Source organism: Pelodiscus sinensis, chromosome 7, assembly GCF_052426305.1.
Source record: "Pelodiscus sinensis isolate ZL-2025 chromosome 7, ASM5242630v1, whole genome shotgun sequence".
In the NCBI taxonomy this organism is placed as follows: domain Eukaryota; kingdom Metazoa; phylum Chordata; order Testudines; family Trionychidae; genus Pelodiscus; species Pelodiscus sinensis.
The window spans coordinates 49,960,723-49,982,701 of record NC_143058.1 but is presented as its reverse complement, the minus strand read 5'-3'; the positions used below and the strand labels follow the sequence as shown (position 1 = coordinate 49,982,701).

General features: G+C 41.0%; 1 protein-coding gene across 4 annotated transcripts in view; it reads right to left on the bottom strand.

The window, feature by feature from the left end:
- UBE2E3 (ubiquitin conjugating enzyme E2 E3) overlaps positions 1-21,267 on the bottom strand; it is a 105,029-nt gene extending 83,762 nt beyond the window's left edge. Inside the window, exons 1-3 of one of the 4 annotated variants that reach the window (XM_006121691.5) lie at positions 21,151-21,267; positions 19,357-19,559; positions 16,803-16,853 (exon numbers count right to left, since the gene is read on the bottom strand). In XM_006121691.5, the coding sequence (XP_006121753.1) occupies positions 16,803-16,853; positions 19,357-19,550 (245 nt within the window). In that variant the 5' untranslated portion in view covers positions 19,551-19,559; positions 21,151-21,267. Of the gene's footprint in view, positions 1-16,802; positions 16,854-19,356; positions 19,560-19,985; positions 20,130-20,155; positions 20,530-20,651; positions 20,979-21,150 lie in introns of those variants that run through there. The other 3 variants (XM_006121690.3, XM_006121689.3, XM_006121692.4) reach the window with 3 other exon arrangements.
- Positions 21,268-21,979: the final 712 nt, after the last annotated feature.

The window sequence follows — 21,979 nt, the reverse complement described above, 5'->3', positions numbered from 1 at the left end:
GATTTACTGGTCCCCGTGTCAAAAAGTTTGGGAACCCCTGGTCTAGACAGTGCTTGGTCCTGCCATGAGGGCAGGGGACTGGACTTGACGACCTCTCAAGGTCCCTTCCAGTTCTAGTATTCTATGATTCTAAGCTATTTTGAAATAACTATTGCAGAATAGCTTATTTTGAAATAAGCATGTAGTGTAGACGTACCCTAAGTGATTATCTGATGGTGTGGAAGGAATTCAAACTCCTCTAGTCACTGAAACACCCATAATTTTGATTTGTGAGCATGGGGATGCATCCCATCATTTTGTCATTCTTTACTCTTCAGTCTCAAGATATTTCAGTGGGAATTTCTACATGTGTTCAATGGCAAGACATCACCACTTTCCCAAGAATTCAGCAGCAAAGAATCTGGCATATTCTACCACTAAACTGTATTCCAGAATAAAAGATTTGTGTTTGTAGGCTTCTAGCCCACATATTTGTGAAGACAGCCTAGAAAACAAGACCCAAGTACAATGATGTAATGTATTTATGTGAGTCTGCAGAAAGTCTAAAAAAGTCTCAGGTGTGAATTGCTAACACCTTCACTTCAATGGGTTGAACTGGAAATCACAAAGTGGAAGTTTAAATGTCAGTTTCACTTGCTTATCATTTAACTGACCCATGCACGTGACATACTTATCCTTCCACTCCTCTACCCTATCGCAAACTTGGCTCCAACTCCCCATGTGCCAAAATCTAAACTGTCCAAGAGCTTCCCCTTCACCAAACAACTTCTTGATGTAACTATGCTGTCAATACAAAATCTCCTTCATAATGTGGGTATGGTATGGCATACTGTAAACTGAATTCAATACCAAGACCAAGCTTCCTTCTAAAGCTCACAGCTGCTTAATGAGCACTGCCCAGATAGGGGCTCAGGACTCAGGGCCGCATTATGACTTTCGTGGGCCCTAAGCACTTTTGCCTTCGTGGGCCCCTTCCTCCATAAAAAAAAAAATATTTTTGATATAACTTTAAATACTTCAACATTTTTTTTCTGTTTTAGGCAAAATTTAATAGATTTTAGTGGGCCCTAAAAGTTTCATTTTTTTCTGATGTGAGAAAAAAATTAAAACATTTTCTTCGACCCTAAAAGTTCATTTTTTTCTTCTGATTTTAAAAGAAATTAAAACATTTTTGTGGACCCCTAAAAGTATTGTGGGCCCTAGGCACTGAGCCTAATGGATAAGTCGGCCCTGTCAGGAGTCCCGCACAGAGCTTCCTGGCTGGGGGAGGGGCTCTTCTCTCTCAGCAACAGCAGCAGCTCCCTGCTGAGTACAGAGCAATGAGTCTCTCCCTGCCCATAGGGACGTGTCCACTTCCTACTGTCTGGGAGAGAATCACTGTGCTGTCCTCAGCAGGAAGCTGCTGCTATTGCTGAGTAAGAAGTGCCCTTCCTCCACTCAAGCAGCTCTGTGCGCGAGTCCTGAGAGTCAGGCTGGACGGAGCTCATTAAACAGCTGAGGGGCTGTGCTGCCACGCAGGGAACTATGACCAAGACATCTAAATTACTGAAGCAATACATTTTTAAAACATTTAAATTAAACTTCAGATTATCTTCCCATCAGCCTCCCTGCTATAACATTCAGGCATTCATGGCTGCAGAATTTAAGTCCAACTATAGGTCTAACCTATTACAGGGACCCTTGGACCCACAGACATCATAGAGGGGCTCTCCAAACCCAGAGATTGAATTAAATATGCAAGTGCATTTCTCATGAGAGCCAGCCTCTACGCGGACTTTTAGCAACAGACCTTCACATATATCACACAGTATTCCTTTCTCCCCTGCTGCCACTTTTAGCCACTGGAAAAGACACAACAGGATAAATGAAACCATTGTTAGGGGATTTTGAAAATATTAGGCTTCTAAAATAAAAGCTAGTTTATATAGGATCTACAGAACATTCCCCAAAGATTAAAGAACTGACAGAAATACTGATCTCCATATGATGCCCCTGCATGGAGCTTCTTTATTGCAACATAAAACTAATGCAGCAGAAGGAGAAGAGTACGTTGTATTTAAAATTCTTTAATTGAAAATACTTTTGAAAGGGCAAGATAGAAGTAATTTGTATATTAGTCAGAAAAGTAAATTCTAGTGGTTTATATACTTCCATACATTTAAAGAACACTTAATATTGGAAACAGTCTTATGTCCAGTAGACAAAAATTAAGTACAGCCCCTATCCTGCAAACTCAGACAAATAAACTAAACCTCACACCCTCTAGGACAGGGGTGGGCAAAAGGGCGTCCATGGGCCGGATCTGGCCCACCAAGCGGGTTGATCCGGCCCATGGAGGTCCTGCCGCTCCCCCGCCCCCACACCAATTAGAGCCTGGGGGTAGGGGAGTGCATGAAACTTCCTCCCGCTCTGGCAGGACCACGTAGCACTTTGAAGTGCCGTGTGCTGCTCCCAGGGTGGGAAGAGACTTCACGCGCTCCCCTGCCCCCAAGCCCTGATTGGCCTGGGGGTGGGTGTAGCATGCAAAGTTTCCTACTCCCTGCAATGAGCGTGTGGCACTTCAAAGTGCCATATGCTTGCGCAGGGCTGGGGCAGGATGAAGGAAACTTTGCGCAGCTCCCCCGCCCTGATTGGCCTGGGGGGAGCTCAGGAAGCCTCCTCCCACCCTGCAAGGAGCTTGTAGCACTTTGAAGTGCAGCATGCTCCTCGCAGGGCAGAGGCAGGGTAGGAGGAGACTTCATGTGCTCCCCCGCCCCCAGGCCCTGATTGGCCAGAGAGGAGTGTGTGAAGCCTCTCCCCACCCTGCCAAGGGCATGAGTACCTAGTGGGAAGGGGAGGTAAAGGGATTTCCCCACCGTCCAGACCAATCATGATCTGTGGGTGGGGTAGCACAGAAGCATCTTGGCTCCGCCCCTTCCAGTTTATGCCCTACCCCTTCCGGGGTGGCCCCATGCCAAAAAGTATTGCCCACCCCTGCTCTAGAAGGTTCACACTTTGTGCTGGCATCCACCCATATATACAAGTTTGCAGGACCAAGGCCTGCTTTTACATCATTCCAGGAGGTGCAACATGAAAAGAGCCAGCCCCACTGAACTTATGTCCCATATTTCATCTGGTTTACAACAGCTAGAATCTATTGGGAAATGAATAACTTACTTTTAACAATATTTTATTCTTTTGCAAACATAGAAGCAATAGTTCCATGAGAGCCCTACTCAACTATGAAAAATTGTGATGCATCATTAGCATAAACCGCCTACCACCACACTGCATTGCTTTCAGGGAAAAATACTTTACACTAAACAAGAAGTCCATCACACACCAGAAGACTTCTCTTTGAATTTACTTGACTCCTATCACAGCAGGTTTGGCCTCTTATAGGAATTTTTTCCCAGCATGCTTTGTGGGAGGCTGGCCCTTTATATTTGACAGAACCAGCCAAATGCAGGCCTAAAATGGCCATTTAAAACTAGCAACTTCTAACTGCACCTTCCTTTGTGGAATTGGTAAGACCTTCTTATTACAGGTTCTTTTTTATTGCTAATGCAGCAGATAGCATTTGTCAAATGGCAAAAATGACTGGAACTGATAATTATGTTCATCTGCAGAAATTACAAACAGTGAAGAATAAACATTTATAACATTTTAAGAATGCAACTTCCTTCCAGAATATTATTCTGAACGTTACTTTTTCAGAGACTATTTGCTTAATTTGAATTTTGAATTATTTTGTGTTAGCAGTAATGCTTTATACGACACTTCTGCTTTTGTATTGCTCATGTGTATAAATGAATCAGAGCTATTTTTCTGCTTTGCTTTGGTGAAAGGTTTTCTCCCTTTTAGCAATCTGCCTTTTATATGCAAAATTCAGTTACCACACTTGGGGCCAAACTAACAGCCGGTGCTGTTAAAGGCAATTCCACTGAGAAACTCTTACACCAGCAGTGAATTTGGACTCTGGTTTTAAATATTAAAATATTATTCAGACGATTAGCTAGCACTTTCTGCAACTGAAAGTCACTTTAAAAAAATCAGTCGTGTTATTATTTTATACCCTCAAAATACTATAAAAGCCACACTAAAGACTTGAGAGAGGAGGAAGGTGACACTAGTCACTGTAGCAACTGCCAAAAAGTACTATGTACACAGCTGGAAGAAAACTACTTTTTCTAGCAAAGAGAATTGTTTGTAGTCATCTGCTGTGTTTGCACTTTAATGTTAAGCTTTCCCTGAAATGTTTACTACCCAATAGCTGTTGCCTGCATAGTCTCAGACACTACAATATTTTTCCTTTCATGTGAGAAATTGTGTGCCCACTCAGGAACCGTATTTGGCATGCAGCAGGTTGCATTCACCTACATTCTGTTTCATGGGAATACAGCATTGGTTACGTGTCTCATTATAGATGGATTCTATTCTAGTAACAAAGACCTCATCTTCACTTTTCCTTTAGACTGAAAATAAAGCTGGAAATCATTCAAGCAAGCCCTCTGTGCACAGAGTTTCAACCATAGAAATCAGAGTGAGTTTTGTGTACTGAGGTTTGTTGGATTGGGTAATTTGGTATACACATTTTAGCCTCCTCCTGTGTACTACAATCCATATGAAAGTCTGCAAAGAGACGATGAAAAAAAAAAAACCCACTAGTTGATCACCCTTTGCTTAAAGAGGAGCTATGCCAATCAAAAAACACCAGCAGTCAGAAATGTATCTGTATCTCCTTTTCTCCCTTTATATTGCTACTAATTATATTATATTTGTTCAGATTCATTTTTTCCTCACAGCATTTAAAATCCAAATTTTGCTTATGATTCAAACCAAAGTATACATTTTTCCATTGATTGTGAGGAAAATATCAAACCTGGGTTATCAGTAACACTACTACAAAGCAGAAAACAATAGGAAAACTTTAGTATACACACAGTGTTAGATTTAAAAAAAAAATCCAGCAAATGCAGCTACAAATTATCTACCTTAACATTCTCCCCTAGTGGAGAATCTTCTCTGAATGCTAATGCTTCTCACCTGTGAGATGATTCTCCTCAATAAAATTAGAGCTACATTCCCCCCACCCCCTCCCAAAAAAAACCCAAAAGCAATGTAGGGTTGGACATCTCTTCCTCTTCCCTCCCCCCCCCCCCAAAAAAGGGGGGAAGCAAAAAGGAACAAAGGTCAAAATTACCCAGAAGTAACCGATTGAGTATCTTAAGTTCTTAATAAGGAAGGCAGGAATTATTCTGGTGAAGCTCTTTAGCCTGTTTTATACAGGAGGTCAGATTAATCACAGTGGTCTCTTCGGTTCTTGGAATCTGTGAAAAGAGATTTGCTGCATGCTGTTCCACGGTGTGATGTAAGGATTTGAAATGTATCAGAATAATTGTTGAGGTAGTTTTTAAATTATAGGACTTTGTTGCTGAATGATTATGCTATGGATGTGTTAATAAATGTTGTTGTTATAGGAAGGTTAATAAAACAATACTTTGTTCCTTTGATATGCTAGTTTAAATCCTAAACACAATGAAAATATTCTTTACTATCTCTGGTTAGAAGATCCTTTAAAGTTTAGACAATCTCTTTGGGTACCGCTACACAGCAGGGCTAAAGTCGAATTAATCTATGCAACGTTAGCTACGTCAATTGCATAACTTCAATCAAATAACTTAATTCAGTTTTTGGCACTGCCTACACACATTCTTCCTTTGACTTCCCTTGCTCTTCATGAAATGAGGGTTACCATGAGTCGGAGTAAGCAGTCCTCCAGTTTGACATTATTTCGAAATAAAGGCTTGTAGCGTAGACGTGCTCTTTATTATTTCGGAATAATGTCAGTTACTCTGAAATAACGTTGCTGACAACTTTTAAATCAAGACAGGATGTTCTAAAAAATATGCTGTTGGGAAGTTCTATGGCCTTTGTTATATGGAAGGTCAGACCAGATGATCTCAATGATCCCTTCTGGTCTTTGAAATCTACAGTCTCTGAAGTAGGGATGTCAGTGTGTAGATGACTACACGATTAACCAATAAACCTGGGCTTATCAATTAATACACACATTTCCTTCCCTCCTCCTCTTCGCTACCTCTGTAAGCCTGAGCCTGTCACAGACAGAGGCTGCTTCTTGGTGGCCTCCCTTCCTCTCTCCCCATGCTGCTGCCTCTGATTGAGGCTAAACTTTGATGTGGTTAGACGACTATTCAATTACATGCTATCTAACAACCCTACTCTCAAACTTCACTCCTATAACTGGTCCTCCTAACTTTTATATGTCTTCAGTTTATCTTAATTCACTATTTCACTGGGACTATTCATATGAGTGAAGTTAATCATATACAAATCTCTTTAGAGGATCTTGTTTTACCTTGCAACATACTAAACAAAACACAAAAAGTGTTCAGAAAGGGATTTTGTAAAATAGTTGTCATTGCCAACCCTAGGCACAGAAGACAGTTAAAGCAGGAAGAGACTATGAAGTTTTTTTGTTTACAAGAATAATGAACTTTTCCTTAAGAAAAGTATTCCTGAAAACATAATGCGAGGGGTTCTTACTGCTATATTTTGGAATCCTCTTCCACTCTCCAATGTATCAAAGTCCACAGTTTAGCTATAGATTACATATTTACTGATACTTCTTCCTCAGATCCTGATTGTGTTTTATACTTTGCTGCTTATCTACTCCCATTGACTGCTCTCAAAATGAGGTAACAGCTGTTCTGCATGAGTAAAGGTAACAGAATCAGACAGGTAATAGTACAAATGGGAAAACCTATTTAATTTGTGATAGCTGCACTAAATTATATCACTCTTCACTGGTTTAGCCTAAATCCTCGAAAATTGAGCCATTGTTGCAGGGAAAAAGTAACAAAACACAAGCAATTCCTTGACAAAAGTAGTTACTAGAGCTAAATTAAGGTTATCTTAAAATGGGTGCAGCCCATTGATTTACCTTCTGAAGAGATTAATAATGAAGAAAGTATTTCAGATGGAACTGATAGTATATCATTAGAGCTGGACTAAAGCTATGAGTATTTAAAAATTTTTTGAATAAGAACTCAGTGTGTTTTGGTGGGATTTGTGACTCCTCTCCTTAAACTGTTGCATTTGCAGAAGCAAAATGTTTTTGGTAAGAATGTATCCAGAAATACAGTGTTGGAAATAATGTACAAATAGATATGCACAGAGCTATATTGAAAGCTCTGCTTCATATCTCTGTTTTTCTGGTGCCCAACTGGTATTGCACAAAGGGTGTATTTTTTACAGTGGTAAGGAAGTCTTCCCTTTGGATGAAAGGCATTGTATAACGGGTTTTATATTAGCTTCTGGCTGCTATTTCTTTCCACAGAGGATCCCTAACTACGAGGATAGGCATTTTTGTGGCTCTTCCCATTACACATTCTTACATGGCCTAATCTACTCCACTCGCCACTGGGAGCTGTTTAACATTACAATTCAGGTTTTCAGTGCCAAGTGGTATTGACCAATGTCATACATATAAACGTAAAAACTTTTGCCAATCAGATGAAAACCAACATAAATGCAAAATTAAAGGACAGCTACTGTATATCTAGGCAGCAGCATGACTGAGAAGGATGACAAAGGATAATGGGTAATAACTAAATTAGCTTATAGTGTAAAACCACAGCCTTCTCCCCCAATCCTGCAAAAGGTAGTGCTATTCTGTGATACAACTCTCTTCTTTATTCACACACGAAGTACTAGTGCTGTTCTACGGAGTCTTGCTGTGCGTGCACCTGGACTATTCGCTCCAGTCTCACTATGATATGTAGGTAAACTAAAGAAAAGATAAAACAGGAAACACAAAAATGGTACAGGGATTTGGAGGATAAAACATAGGAGGACAGATGCAGGGAATTTGTTTCACTGAGAAATAATACAACTTGGGGGAACTGATCACAGTTGATAAACAGCTTCAAGATAATATACATGAAAGAAAAGATTTATCCATAGCCTCTCAAGAGAGTAGGATGAGTATGTGGAGTTTAAGATAAATATCAGGAACATATTTAGCATTAACAACCCTACTTGTTTTAGTCAAGGCACCATGACAATTGGCATTTAAGCTTGATACAGAAAATATTAATGGAAATTATATAGGGCCAACTTACTCTGTTTGTAGCCATCTTTGTCCACACATTCCAGTCCTAGGAGACTACAGGTTGAACCTTTCTTGTCCAGCACTCCATGTGTCTGGCAACATCTGTTGTCTGGCTTGATTTTAGTTACCCAGATGTCCACTTATCATGGCCAAGTTTCCCGCAGTCCCATAAAGTTTGTTTACAGGCACCAGTCCTGGCTGTCAGTGTTCTGTGCTGTTATTTAGTTCTAATTTACCCCTAAATGTCTTCTAAGAGCCCAGTAAGTAGTGGAAGTGTTGGTAATGCTGCTAGGCAATACTGACTTCCCATGGCTTGGCAAATTCTCTAGTTTGACCCCGGTCAGGTCCTGAGAGTGTTGGACTAGAGAGGTTCAACCTGTGCCAACAGCTCTAACGGGCCATTACAGCTGCCAACCATCAGCTTGGGTAAGGGAGCCCTGGCAAGGTTTCCTAAACCAAAAGTCAGGCTGGTCGTGATGGCATTGTGCTAACAGATCAGGAATGGACACTTCTGAAAAATGCACTGAGGAGATCAATCCCATGGGTGTTGCCCTACTGTGGGTGGATCCTACCTTTCACAGATACCTTTTGTACTTTGACAACACTTGTCATACCAACAAGGCCTTACTGAATTGAGTGCACAGAGCCAGCCACAATGGCACACAAGACAAAGTCCCCTATAAAGGTCCATGAGAATTCCTGGTAGATCTCAGTCTGTCCCAGAGCAGGGCAGAACAGAGTAATCCTGGAACCAGGATTCTGCTCTGTTCTGCTCACTCATTTAGGATGGGAGCTCTTACTGGACTCATTAGTTCTTAACTGGCAAGTTTTTAAGCTCTAACAGAGGGACAAAGGGTGCCTGACAGGTAGTAGTACAGTATCGAAATATCAAGTCACCTTTTAGCCACAGGCTGAAATACTTGGACACACCAGAGTTCTGCAGAGCTCCACTGCAATGCATGCTACATACTACCATTACACTAGCTAATATAACAAAACCCAAGTCTCTTTTCAGGAGAGCCAACAGCCACGCTGGGCCCCAGGGCAGGGAAGAGAGTGGCTCCATGTACCTGGAGGGGCAGGATATCAGCACCGCCAAAACCATGCCGTGCATGGAGTCGACCATGCGGTACCCCCACCATTGGGCAAAGTAGGCGGGGAAGGGCCTAGTTCCATGTTCCCAGCAGTGCATGGAGTCTACCATGCAGTGCCCATGCCTCCTCAAGCAGCCCTCTCAGCCACCTAGAGCACAGCGTGCTTTGCCAGCGATTTAAAGAGCTCAGGGCTCTGGGACCTGCCCCTGCCACAATAGCCAAGCCCTGGGGCAGTTGCTTCCTTTACCCTCCCATCAGCAGGCCTGTCTCTTGTTACTAATTGTATAGTATGAACCAAAGGCAGGTTTTGGCATTCAACTCCCCTGTTTAGAGACACATGATACTTGTATACTGCAAACTGCGTAGGCTGCTGTTAGTTTAATGTAGTCACACCTATGTTCACAGATACGAGTTACATATTACTCAACTCAACCAGATAAAGGCAGAGACCATATGCAAATTTGCTTCTCAAAAATCCTTTGTGGTTTAGAACATGAAGTTTATAAGCTAATTTAAAGATAACTATATAAGCAATATAACTGAAAATAAGTGTGGAAAAGCTTATTTCAAGGGAGGTATGAGTAATGAAGTAATCATAAAAAAAAAGATAACTAAGGAAAAGCTTCATTTTGAAACAGCACTTGGACAAACCTCAATGCAATTCTGAACAGTGATAATTTGAAATGAACAACACAGAAATGATTAATCTAGTTGCAAATTAAGCAGGGATAAGGGCAGTTTTTGTTGCAACCTAGCACACGGTTCTTGTATCAAGATATTGTTATTGGAACAAACAAAACTTAACACATAGAGCTTTAAAAATCTATTTGTACCAGTGATAAGTATGAATTTTCTCTGTGAGTGTCCAACAGCTTTTACAGAGACCTTTCATTTAAGTTGCTGGCCCTGCTATTGCCAAGAAAACCCTCCAAAATGTGAAGTGTGTTAACTACTGCGGTGCTGTCTTCCCAAGTCTGCAGAAAGAGTTTCCATGCTGCTACTGCTGTTGCTTCTTAAGAGTTTTCCCATGAGTGAAAACTGTTAACACTAAGAAAAATATGGACATCAGTGAAACAGAGAAATTTCATTCTGATACTGCTTGGGAAAATATAATATGGGCACCAGAGTTGTTTCCAGAGATGGAAAATTGAGATTGCACAGGGTAACAGACCCACTATTCAGCTTCCTTAGACAACAAATTTTGGGAAAGGCACGGGAACAGAGCTCCCCTGACCCATGCCTACTTTTGTAGCAGCTGTGAGGCACTGACATGGATACATAGGAAAAATGCACTTGTTCCCTTCCAGCAGCTTATCGATGAGGTTTCAGATTTAATCTGCTGTCTAAGAGTACGTCTACACGTGTTCCCTAGTTCGAACTAGGGATGCAAATGTAGGGGACCAAAATTGTGAATGAAGCGGGGATTTAAATATCCTGCACTTCATTAGCATGATCTCACTGGCGCATTACTCCTCTCAACAGCGGATTCAAACCAGGAAGTGCATGCCCGGACGTGTTAGTTCAAACCAAACCCCTTGGTTCAAACTAACGTTACTCCTCATTTTTTGAGGAGTAACGTTAGTTCGAACTAATGTGTCCTGGAGCGCAGTTCCTGGTTCGAATCAGCTGTTGAGCGGAGTAATGCACCGGCGAGATCATGCCAATGAAGCGCAGGATATTTAAATCCCTGCTTCATTAACAATTTCAGTCGCCTACACTGTCATCCCTAGTTCGAACTAGGGAGCAAGTGTAGATGTACCCTGACACTCAAAAACCCATACAAAAGATGATGCCTTTAGCAGATTACACAGAGAGCATCTTGGTGAGAATTTCCCAACAACTGGGAAGGGAGGAGCTGACTGATTTGGGCACTGTCCTCGGACACTTCCATTTGCAGCCTTTGCCTCCTATGTTTAGGCCTCTCGCTATCAGTTGTCTAATAAAATCTGTAAGCAGTGGGTGTGAGGACTATGCTAGAAAAGTAATACAGAGTTCTGAGACTAGGGCATGATCTATACAGAAAGGTATAACTGTCTAAATTAAATCTGTTTTTAAACCCATTTACTTAAACTAGGACAAACCTTTGTGGTGGACCCTCTTGTTTTTGTATTTTGCTTCATCTTAAATCTGTTGCCAGTAAACTGAAACCAAATGCAAAAAAACAAACAAACCTGTTAAACTGAACTAAATGTGGCAACATGGGAGCTTGTGTAACTTTGTCAGACCCCATCGCGGGCAGGCAGAATTGAACACAAAAACTTTGAAGCTTAGTGTATGAGATCTGCTTCATAAACTAAAAGGCATGTGGCTTTTAATTAAGGCTATAGCAGACTCAACCTAGAGCTGGGTTAGATGCCTTTAAAGAAGGACAGACATCAAGCAAGCATGGGTTACGCTTGCACCAGTATAACTAAATCTGCTTACATTCAGATGTTAAACCGGGGCAACTTTCTTCCACAGACAAGTCCTGATTAATTTTGGAATGGAAAGCAGAAAAATAAAAGAAACAGGAAAATGTGCACTCCAGCTATTCCGGACCAGCAGAACAGCTCATCAGCAATGTGGGAAGCGGTTGGAATTTACAGTATCCTGGGGAACTGCTCTAAATTGTGCCAAGCAGCAGCCAGAATCCAGTGTCACAAAGCCAACCTCCTCCCATTCCTTTCAGTGGCAGCTTCTGAGCCGCACACCTCAGAACTGCAGCCTCATCCAAGGAGAGGCAACTTCCATTCTGCAATAACCTCCACCGTTATTCTGACATGCGTTGAACCTCATTCAGAAAATCTTGGCAGCATGGATTTACGATGCATTATGCGAAAGGACCTTGTAATACTTTTCTGGGTATGTATAAAGGTGAGATTGGGCATACTTCCATGCCTTGCAGCAGGTTGGAGCACTTGGGCATGGTTTTAAATAGATGCATTGGGGGAAAGGGCCTTTTTTAGCCTTGCTTTATAGTGTGAAAAACAAAAAGAGACATTAAATCCAGCACGCTGCTCAAGCAGTAAGGCTCGGAGATAAGCCAACAAAAGCAAGAAAATTTGGCATTCAGATTCTCTATCTGACTCTGTCTTGTAGTATAACAGTATATGTTGGACAATAAATCACATCTAAGACTCCTGTATTAGTTAGACACAAGAGAGGTCTTAAGGATAAAGTGGCATTTAATTTCTTTGCCTTTGTTGTTTAAACCTGATTCTTAATCATTGCACTTGCAAAGTCAGAAGTTCAGTGTGTGACATGAACTTAAGTAGCATGATTTAGCAGGGTACAGCTTTTACCAAGTACCTTAAATAGAAAGCAAAGGGCAACCCAGGGCACCCAAGTAATGTGGATCTCACATGGGACTTTAGTATATTTACAAAACAGATGCTGTAGATGTGCTGTAGGAACATGCACCAGCCATGAGAAATCCATATTTCTCTTGTTTGTGAATTGGCATCTACCCATCAGTCAGATATAGGTCTAGCTACAAAGGGTTAGTTTTCTTAAGCTATTTTTTTCTTTAAATTTGTAATTTTAGTGCATTTCATACTTTGTACTTAAATAACTTTATTTTACCCAGTGCTTCAAATGGAACAAAAGTGTATTCTGGTTTGTGCTAAATCAAACTGACGTATGCACCAGAGGTTGATGTGCTAATACCTAAAGCCATCACCCTTGCTGTAACCCTGTACTGCTGATAGATCTGTGACAAATGGATAAATGTAGACCAGGTAAATGCAGACCAGATTTACTTATTGAAATTCTCAAGTGTCTGCTGAACACTGAATATTCATCAGCTAATACAATTACACTTAACAGAAGTTACATGCTTTAAATGGCATGAAAAGCAGTTTGTACAGCTTAGGTTGAACCTCTTTAGTCCAGCACCCTGGGGACCTAACCTGTGTGGAGCCAGAGAATTTATTGAACCACGGGAGGTCAATGTTGTCTAGCAGCATTACCAACACTTCCACATCTTACTGGGCCCTTAGAAGACATTTAGGTGTAAATTAGAGCTAAATAGCAGCGCAGAACACTGAGAGTCAGAACTCGTGGCTGTAAACAAATTTTATGGGACCACAGGAAATTTAGCCATACCCATGATAAGTGGAGATCTGACTAATTAAAATCATGCCGGACCATGGCTGTTGCTGGAGCAGACTAGAGAAGTTCAAACAGTACTATGCTCATCGTAACTGAGCTCCGCAGTGTATTATGTCCCCAACAGTTTTTAACAAAATTATTACTACATTACATAAAACACATCACACAATGGATAAATACCATTCAACTCCTGTATTGCATCCTGTTAAACAAACACTACTATTATTTTCTTTCATGTGGTACTATCACCTTATTAGAACTAAGGAATTTTACAAATCTAATTTATTTTTACCATTTATGCATTTTTTGCTTGGACAATGAGTCATTTTTATACCATTCAATTTCTGTTCTAATCTGTTCTGCCATGGTCCTGCAACATTATGGCTGCACATAACACAGGCACATTGAAAAAAAAAGTCATTAACATAAACATCTTCCAAACATTGTAACGAATAATTAATTTCTCGAACTTAAAAATAAACACATAAACATTTATTTTATAGGCCTAAAACTGACATTGTTCTTTTATTGTCTCCAAGAAATTATACTTCCCTTAAATGTGTTAGAGGTGCTATAGCATTTTGTCGCTTATTAAATGCAGAACGATGGAGGTGTATCATGCACACAATAGATTAGTTTGTGCTGCCAAATATCTGCCATAAGAAGGATTGTGAGGTAGGGCTGTAAAAGAGTAGTCGATTAGTTGACTACCCGATAAGCTTATCGAATCAACTGCTCACCATTTCCCTGCCCTTTGCTGCCTCTATGTCAGAGGCAGCAAGGAGGAGGGGGAGAGAAGCCAGTGCTAAGGGGAGCTGGCTTAAAAGCTACTCTAGCAGCAGCTCCTGTCAATGGGGCATCTCAGAAGGGAAGCTGGGACCATAGTTTCCAGCAAGGCATGTGGCTGCATGGCCACGCACAAAAAATTCTTCCCCTGCCCACCTCCTCCAGAGAGCCACACAGCAGCACTCGCGTAACAGGCAGCTTCTCCGGCAGGTGGGGCTGGCTGAGACAGCATAGTGAGAGAGCCCCAGTGCTGCAGCTGCGTGGGGAGGAAGGCAGCTAGGAATGGGACATGCTGCATGGTGGGGGCGGTTTCTGCTCCAGCGGCCAGGAATGTGTGTGTGTGTGTGTGTGTGTGTGTGTGTGTGTGTGTGTGTGTGTGTGTGTGTGTGTGTGTGTGTGTGTGTGTGTGTGTGTGTGTGTGTGTGTGTGTGTGTGTGTGTGTGTGTGTGTGTGTGTGTGTGTGTGTGTTAATAAATTGAGTGCCACAGCAGCATTCATCCAAACCAGCACACAGAACCTCAATATTGACAGGCAATCCAAAACTCATTCCGCTCTTGGTTGGAAAATCTTAGAGGGAACACTGCTTGGGACCCTGCGCAAACAGCAGCTTCTGGACCCAGCATGAGCACCGGGACTGAGGGTGCCAGGACTGAGTAAGCCCAGTTCAGTTCCGCCTCATGCCGGGTCCAGGAGTTACCCCTGCTGCAGTTCAAATATAGTAGGAGCCAGGCTGTCTGCACTCCCAGTTCTTACTACATTTCAACTGCAAAGCTGCAGCAGGGGTAGCTCCTTCTGAGCACCTTCTCTTATTGAGTAATCGTGTAGTCGATACAAATTGTATCAACTACACCATTACCCAGTTACCAGCCTCTTAACATCCTTAATATGAGGTCTTCCACTTCACTGTTTCACATGCAACAAAATGCTGAATTCATTTCCTAACATTAGAAAATCTTTTTGTTAAACAGCAGCTCTGTTTTGAGTTCCAAACCATGGTACTCCCAAACGGTTCATCCCAAAAATCTGACTTGTCTACAGAGTGATGCACATGTCTTTTTAACACATATTGCTGATCTTACACAAGAGAGATGGTATTTGCCAAATAGCTGCACTGAGGGAAACAGTGCATTTCCTTTGTTAAAATATAATATGTATGAGACACATAGGAACAGAATTATAGATTTCTCCAGTGGCCAAAAATATTTTTTCTGTAATCTGAGAGAAATTCAAAGAATTTTAGACTTTTTTAATGTTTCCCTAGTTTTTAACAATGGTCCCTGTGCTTTGGTTAGTAATGTCTACAACACTGAAGACTTTATCTATGCAGATATACGTAAGCAGATACCAGAGGAGCACATTTTCCCAGAGGCTAAATATGCTTATATCAGATGTTACAGCAGAGGGTAAACATTTCTGAAAGTCAACTGTAATGTAATATGCCTAAAATGGGTACTGAGCAACACACGCTTTGAAAGTAATGGGTTAAGTTCCTTTGCCTTATTTCCTTGTAATACCTTTTCTCCTAGACCATGCAGCCTTTTGGTCTCTGACAACACTAACATGAAGGGCTGTAGAACTGGAAGACCTTTCTGCTTTGATCGGGGAAGACAGTGACCATACATACACATACTCATCAGACTGTTACAGAGCATCCATGGCATGGGCCTCTCTGGATAAGAGACACCGTTATCATAACAGTTAACTAAAACAATCAGGTTGTGATTAATTCTAGTCATCCAGATACAAATATGAAAAAATAAAACCCTTTGCTGAGTTGTAAAAACTCCTTTTACCCAAGTCTTCCAACTACTCAATATACCCAAAAAGCAAAATAAAACTCCAGGACAATTGCAGTATTCTCGAATATGAACAATGCTGGCATTACACAATATCCATTAAACTAAGTACACTGTATGCACATACAGCTGAAATATGTATAATAGAAAGGTTACATTAAATTAGGCATCTTGTTTAAATCTAAAAAGTTTACACATTTCAACATTAGATGCTTACAATCAACATGAATTATTTTCTTAAAATAAATATGTATCCAAGCTGAAATATTTTCAGCAAATTTTAAAGATAAAAAGTTAGTTTAGTCAATTATATTACTGTTTAAGTTTCGTATGGATTATGCATGAGAGTAGTCTTAATTTTCTTCAAGAGTGCATAATTTCATGTTCTAAAACTACCATCTCCCACTGAACCAAAGAACTTCCTTAAAATACCATGTATCAAGATAAGACAATCTCTGACCGACAGAAACTTTAAATGTAATACTTCAGATTTCCTCTAAACCACTTCACTATAATCAGATGAAAAATGTAAAGTACACCACACGCAGTTCCTTATCCAAATGTTAGAGCATCATAACATCTCTTTTTATAACTCAACTCTTAAAAGGTAAGTTAAAATCATGTTCAAGAAGTACAAATAACTTCAAAGCTTGAGTACATTTGGAAGTTTATGTAACACTGACTGTTTAAACTACACAATGAACCGCCACAAAAAATATCTACTGAGACACCTGCTACATGTACTTGAAAATCCAAACTTTGATACATTATCAAATGTTCCCTGCCAATTTTCAATTTACCTTACACAATGTTTGTATTATAGTTCCACTTACTAACATTATAGTCTGTCTGTTTTGCTGAGCAAGTATCTTTACCCATGTTAATTTCCTATCACTGTCCACAATTTAAAAAGTTGCTACATACCTGCAGTTAGGAGGAGGATCAAGAGTTATTTCAGCTAGCTCCTTCTGAATTCTGTGGGTGAAATGAGAACAGACACAAAGCACTTGAGAGAGTCTATAGAATAAAACAGGAATTACACTGCCCTCTACCACCATGCAGTTAAATGCAAGACTGGCTGTGCCTTCAGTAATGCTAACATGGCTGCTTCCTCTTTGTTCTCAGAGGCATAACCCAAATCCCATAACAGAGAAACTTTGCAGCTTTTTTCTTACTTGATACAATAAACAGACAGAACATTAACACCTGAGCTACATAGGAATATCCCACAAGTACTCATAAAAGTAACTATTATCCATATCTAAATGTTTTTTACCAGAAAGATTTTCTTTTCAAGCTTATATGCAAATGAGGGAAGGGAGGGGAGAGAAACTACACCAGCGTATTTGACAGTGACTTTAAACCAGTGTAACACAGCTGTAACTGAGGCTGCATTAACAAGCTATAACATGAACAAATACATGTTTTTTACAATACTTTACCTGCTACTTCAGACAGTATTTAAATAGAAAATCTGTAAATTTCCCAACCTGCTTTTATTACTGGAATAATCCATGGAGAATCAACTTTGCTTCTGTATACACCTTGTGCTACACCTCTTCACCCAACACAATACAATATTTTTGCTATTATTTATATAATATTAGTAAAATAATTATCATCTATGATCATTTCACTGTCCCCTTTGATAAAGTTCTAAAAGTGTTAAGATCCAAAATATTTTCTAAACTTTTTTTTGCCAATTTAATAAGTTATCCAGAAAAAAATACACCTGGTTTTAAATATATTAATTACTTTTAAGTCTGATGGAATTTTATTTCTTGTTATTAATTATATGCAAACCAAGACATAAATACTTTTTAGAAAAGAGGGCCCATAAAAATAAGACCAACCAGTTATCAATATGCTAATGTTTCCAATTTAAATGAGATAAACAGAACCTGTTCCTGACAGACCTTTCAGGAATAGTCACATTAAGTTCAATTAGATGATTCAACAGTATGCAACAGAAGTGGAATCTGACCCCATTATGATTAAGGGAAGGAAAATCACATGGAAATATTCAGAGGTGATATTTCCTGTACAATACATCTCAAGATTTTTAAAAGGGTGGCAAAAGCATTATCTTAAACATAACATACTGCAAGTTATAAAAATAATATAACACTTTAGCTTCTTTTCTGAGGGATGCCCACACTACAAATGGTACCATTGCAGCGTGGCAAGTATACACTTTTACCACAGTGACAAAATAAGGGTATCTGTCAGTGCAGTAAATCGATCTCCTCAAGAAGAGGTAGCTAAGGAGATGGAGAAGTTCTCCTGCTGACCTAACAAAGTCACATGGTGCAGAAATTTTCACAGTCTGGCACCTGAGCAATGGAGCTAGGTTGACCCATTTCACTGATAGAGCAGGACTAATTTAAAGTATCTAACTTAGATACTATTATTTTGGAGCTCTATTTCTTTACAAGTACAAAATCAGTGGAAAATAGGTAGTATTTACTGTATGGCTAATGCTTTAACATTCAGGGAACTGGAATACCAACTCCTCTCTCAGGTCTTTATAAAAGTTTGAGCCATGCTGAATAAGCAAAACACATAGTTGTGCAGTAGAGAACTGACTCTGAAGTTAAAATATGTTTTTCCACTGTTACTTTTCAGATCTATTTGCTATTGGCTATAATGTAATATGTATTCCTAAAAAAAAAATGAATGTAAGGTTTAGCAAATTGTTTTATCTCAGAAGACCCTTGCATATGAAAGGATTAAAAGTCTGCCTGTTTCACATGGCTGAAGTTAAAAAAACGCTTCCGTGTATACCTACTGAAAGCCAGTCTAACATACATTGTAAATACAGACATTTTATCAAATAGACTACAAGAGGTTTGTGAAGCTTTTGACACTTAAAGATAGAGGGGATATATTCATCTCCAGAGTGATTTTCCAGGCCCTAGTGAAGCAAATGTCCCACTGAAGTTGGTTATTTTTGCAGAATAACATGTTATATTAGGATGCATAAAGGATGTACTGTATGTTGGCATGCAAACAAAGTTATAAGTACAAACCCATCTATTTCTGTGCCAATAACATTTTTATAAATATTTTTATATTCAATAAAACTGATTGTGTGAACAGTACACACAATCTATCGAAATATACCCTAAGGATGGTACTCTACCAAGAAAGAAAAGGCTAATCTTTTGAACGCAGGTGGAAACGATGTTTCTAATTCTTATATTACTTGCAAGGATAAAATTCATATTGGTGAATAAAAGCTTTTAGAAGCCAGTATTTTCATTTTACAAGTTATAATGTTCTTAAGCATCTCTCCCAAAGAAATGTGAGAAGCTTATTTAAAGGTTAGCTTACTGACAGTATCATTATTGAAGCTATTGAATGACAATCTCATAACTCAAAAAAGTTTGTAATTCAGTAAATGACTCCCTAACACAGCTTTCATCTGCATTAAAAATATAGTGCAAATATGTCTCTCAGTCACTCTTATAGTTATTACCTTTTAGCACTAGTAGATAACTTAGCAGTAGTTTTGCTGGATAGTTTGGTATTTTTCTTCTGCTGGGTTGCAGAAGGTTTCCTTTCTTCTTGTTCTTCAGGTTCTGGTGCTGGTGGGTCCCTTTGATCTGCATCTGAACTACCACTGCTGGTACTTGGACTTTCATCATCTGACCTTTGCCTATCACTGGACATCGTGGTGAACTTTGGGAAAGAGGGACAAAGGAAAAGGGGGTGGGAAGAATAGAAAAGCAGAGTTCACTTTAGGTTGCAGTTTGACAGTTACAAAGTAATATTTACACTTTTTAAATATAGAAAGCTCCAGTTTTTTAAAGCCCAACTACATTTTTTCATACTTTAGACAATATATCAATTGTTTACTTTGTTCAAAGCCATGGGACAGGGGTTTTAGAAGGGTCCTGCAAGCAATGAACATTAATAACTTATGACACATTGTAAATAACAGACCTTGCTAAAAATGTTGTTTAAAAAGTCACTAATACCCTGCAAATATTTACACTGGAGCAGAGCATTTTATTAGGTCCGAGCAGCCAAATTACCCCCCTCTCTGAGACAATATATTGACAGTAACAACACTCCAACTGATTTCAGATTGAAATTTACACTCACTCTGTCGCTTTGTATTTAAAGGGCCGTGAGGAGGAGGTGTTTAAAAAACACTATACATTTAAAACAACCCAGAAAGCAGAAGCCTCGGTTATTTACATGACCAGCAGCAAGAATTGCATTTTGCTACCACAAAGCTGCTGGAGGGGGAAGAAGCATAATTAAAACTGCACCTTCTGCAAAGCTTTCAACGCCACCGATTCTTGATCAGTTTCTACAAAACACACCGACATTTTTAGGGGAAAAATATATAGACACACGCGGGAGGCACCCAAATTGGAGGAGGGGTGCTGAAAAAGAAAATGAAGCTCCTAGTAGGAAACTGCAGTAGGGTTGAAATGCAGCTTTGCACACACACTCGCCCCCGCCCCCCCTCCCCCCTGCTCGGGCTGGCTTTGTGGGGCGAGATCGAGCTCCCAGCGAGGAGGGTATGGAGGGGTTGTTATGGTAGGAGGCTCTCCAGGATCAGCATGGTATGTGTGCACCAAGTGAGGCGTGAACTCAGTCCCGGCTCCTCTCTCTCCCGGCCACCGACAGGCAGCAAGCGCTGAAAACAAGAACAAAGCTCCCTCTACCAACCTCCCCCCCCCCCGCCTCCTCCTTCTCCTCCTCCCCCCACCAAGCTCGCCCAGGCTCCTGCTGCAGCCACCTAACCCGCTTCTCCTTTACCTTGCAGGCGTCCTGTCCCGGTGTTAGGTCGGAGGGGAGGGATGGAGGGGGGAAGGGAAGGGGATATGGTATCTGTGGAGGGGCTGGAGGAAGCCGGGGGGATATAAAGCAGCAGAGGAGGCTCTGTGGCCGGGCAGTGTGGAACATTGAGAGTCGGAGCAGGGGGGAGAGACGGGGGGAGGATGCAGTGCGGCTTGATGGCCGTAGGGTGGTGCTGGCGTGTCCCCTTTTTGCAAAGCGGGCTCCCACGGTGGGGCAGGGGGTAAGAGGAGAGAGAACGCGATCTTCCCCTCGGGGGAAGGGCGCCGGATGGAAGAGAAGAGCCGAGCGTTCTATCGCCTCCGCCCCCTTGTGTCGCTACGTTCGGATTCAGAATGTTGCAGTCAGCAAAGTTCCAAACGACATGAGGGCGGGGGGAGAGGGCGCTCGCTCCCTGACTGGTAACACCCCCCCGCCCCCCCCCCGGCTGGGGCACGCGCACGCTCTCTCGCTCTTCTACCTTTGCAGGGTGCGTGCGTTCTCCCGTGCTGGCCAAGGACAAAGAGTTGGTCCCTGTGCACCCCCCAGGTTGGTCGCTTGGCCTTTGCTTGTGTCTTACTAGTGGCTGGTTTCTCTCCTGCCTCCCCCCTCCTCCCATACAAATACCTTTCTCGCAAGCTTGCAACTCTGGAGCAGTCACTACGGGAGGGGGAGCCTGAGATCCTGAAATTACTTCAGTGCCATGCACAAGTGTGCAAAAGCCTGCTGGGGCATAGCCAAAGCAAGGAAACTGATTTGAAAGTAGCTCTGCTTTTGCCCATTCTTTCTGTCTCTTCTTACTGCTGTCCATAAGGGTGGTCACTCAGGAGTAAATATACTTAATCTGGGCACTGGTCGTGGCTGAGTTGGGTTGTGAGTGCCTTAACATACAGCATAGCGATTATGAGTGAAAGTTGAATCCTGCCAGTTTTTGTCCCAGCACCAAATCCCACTCCTCAGTGGGTAACATGTTCAACCTTTCTTGCTGCACCAGCAAAATCTGGGCCCTCATTCATGTGCCCCAGCACAAGATCACCTCAAATATCCAGATCCTTCTGAACCTAGCCAATTTTTGGACCCCCAGGCCTGAAATTAAAAATGCATAAATAGAAAAGATGTTTAGCCACTCTTAAAATTCCAGATCTTGATGTCCGATAGAAACTGATCTGGCATGTAGATCAGTCTCAATTCTGACAAATAATGGCCACATACCCAGAATCTGTGCCATCAAAATAGACAAGAAGTGCTGCTACTATCTTACTATCACTAGTAATAATAATAATAAATAATAATAATAACTAGGGGGCTGC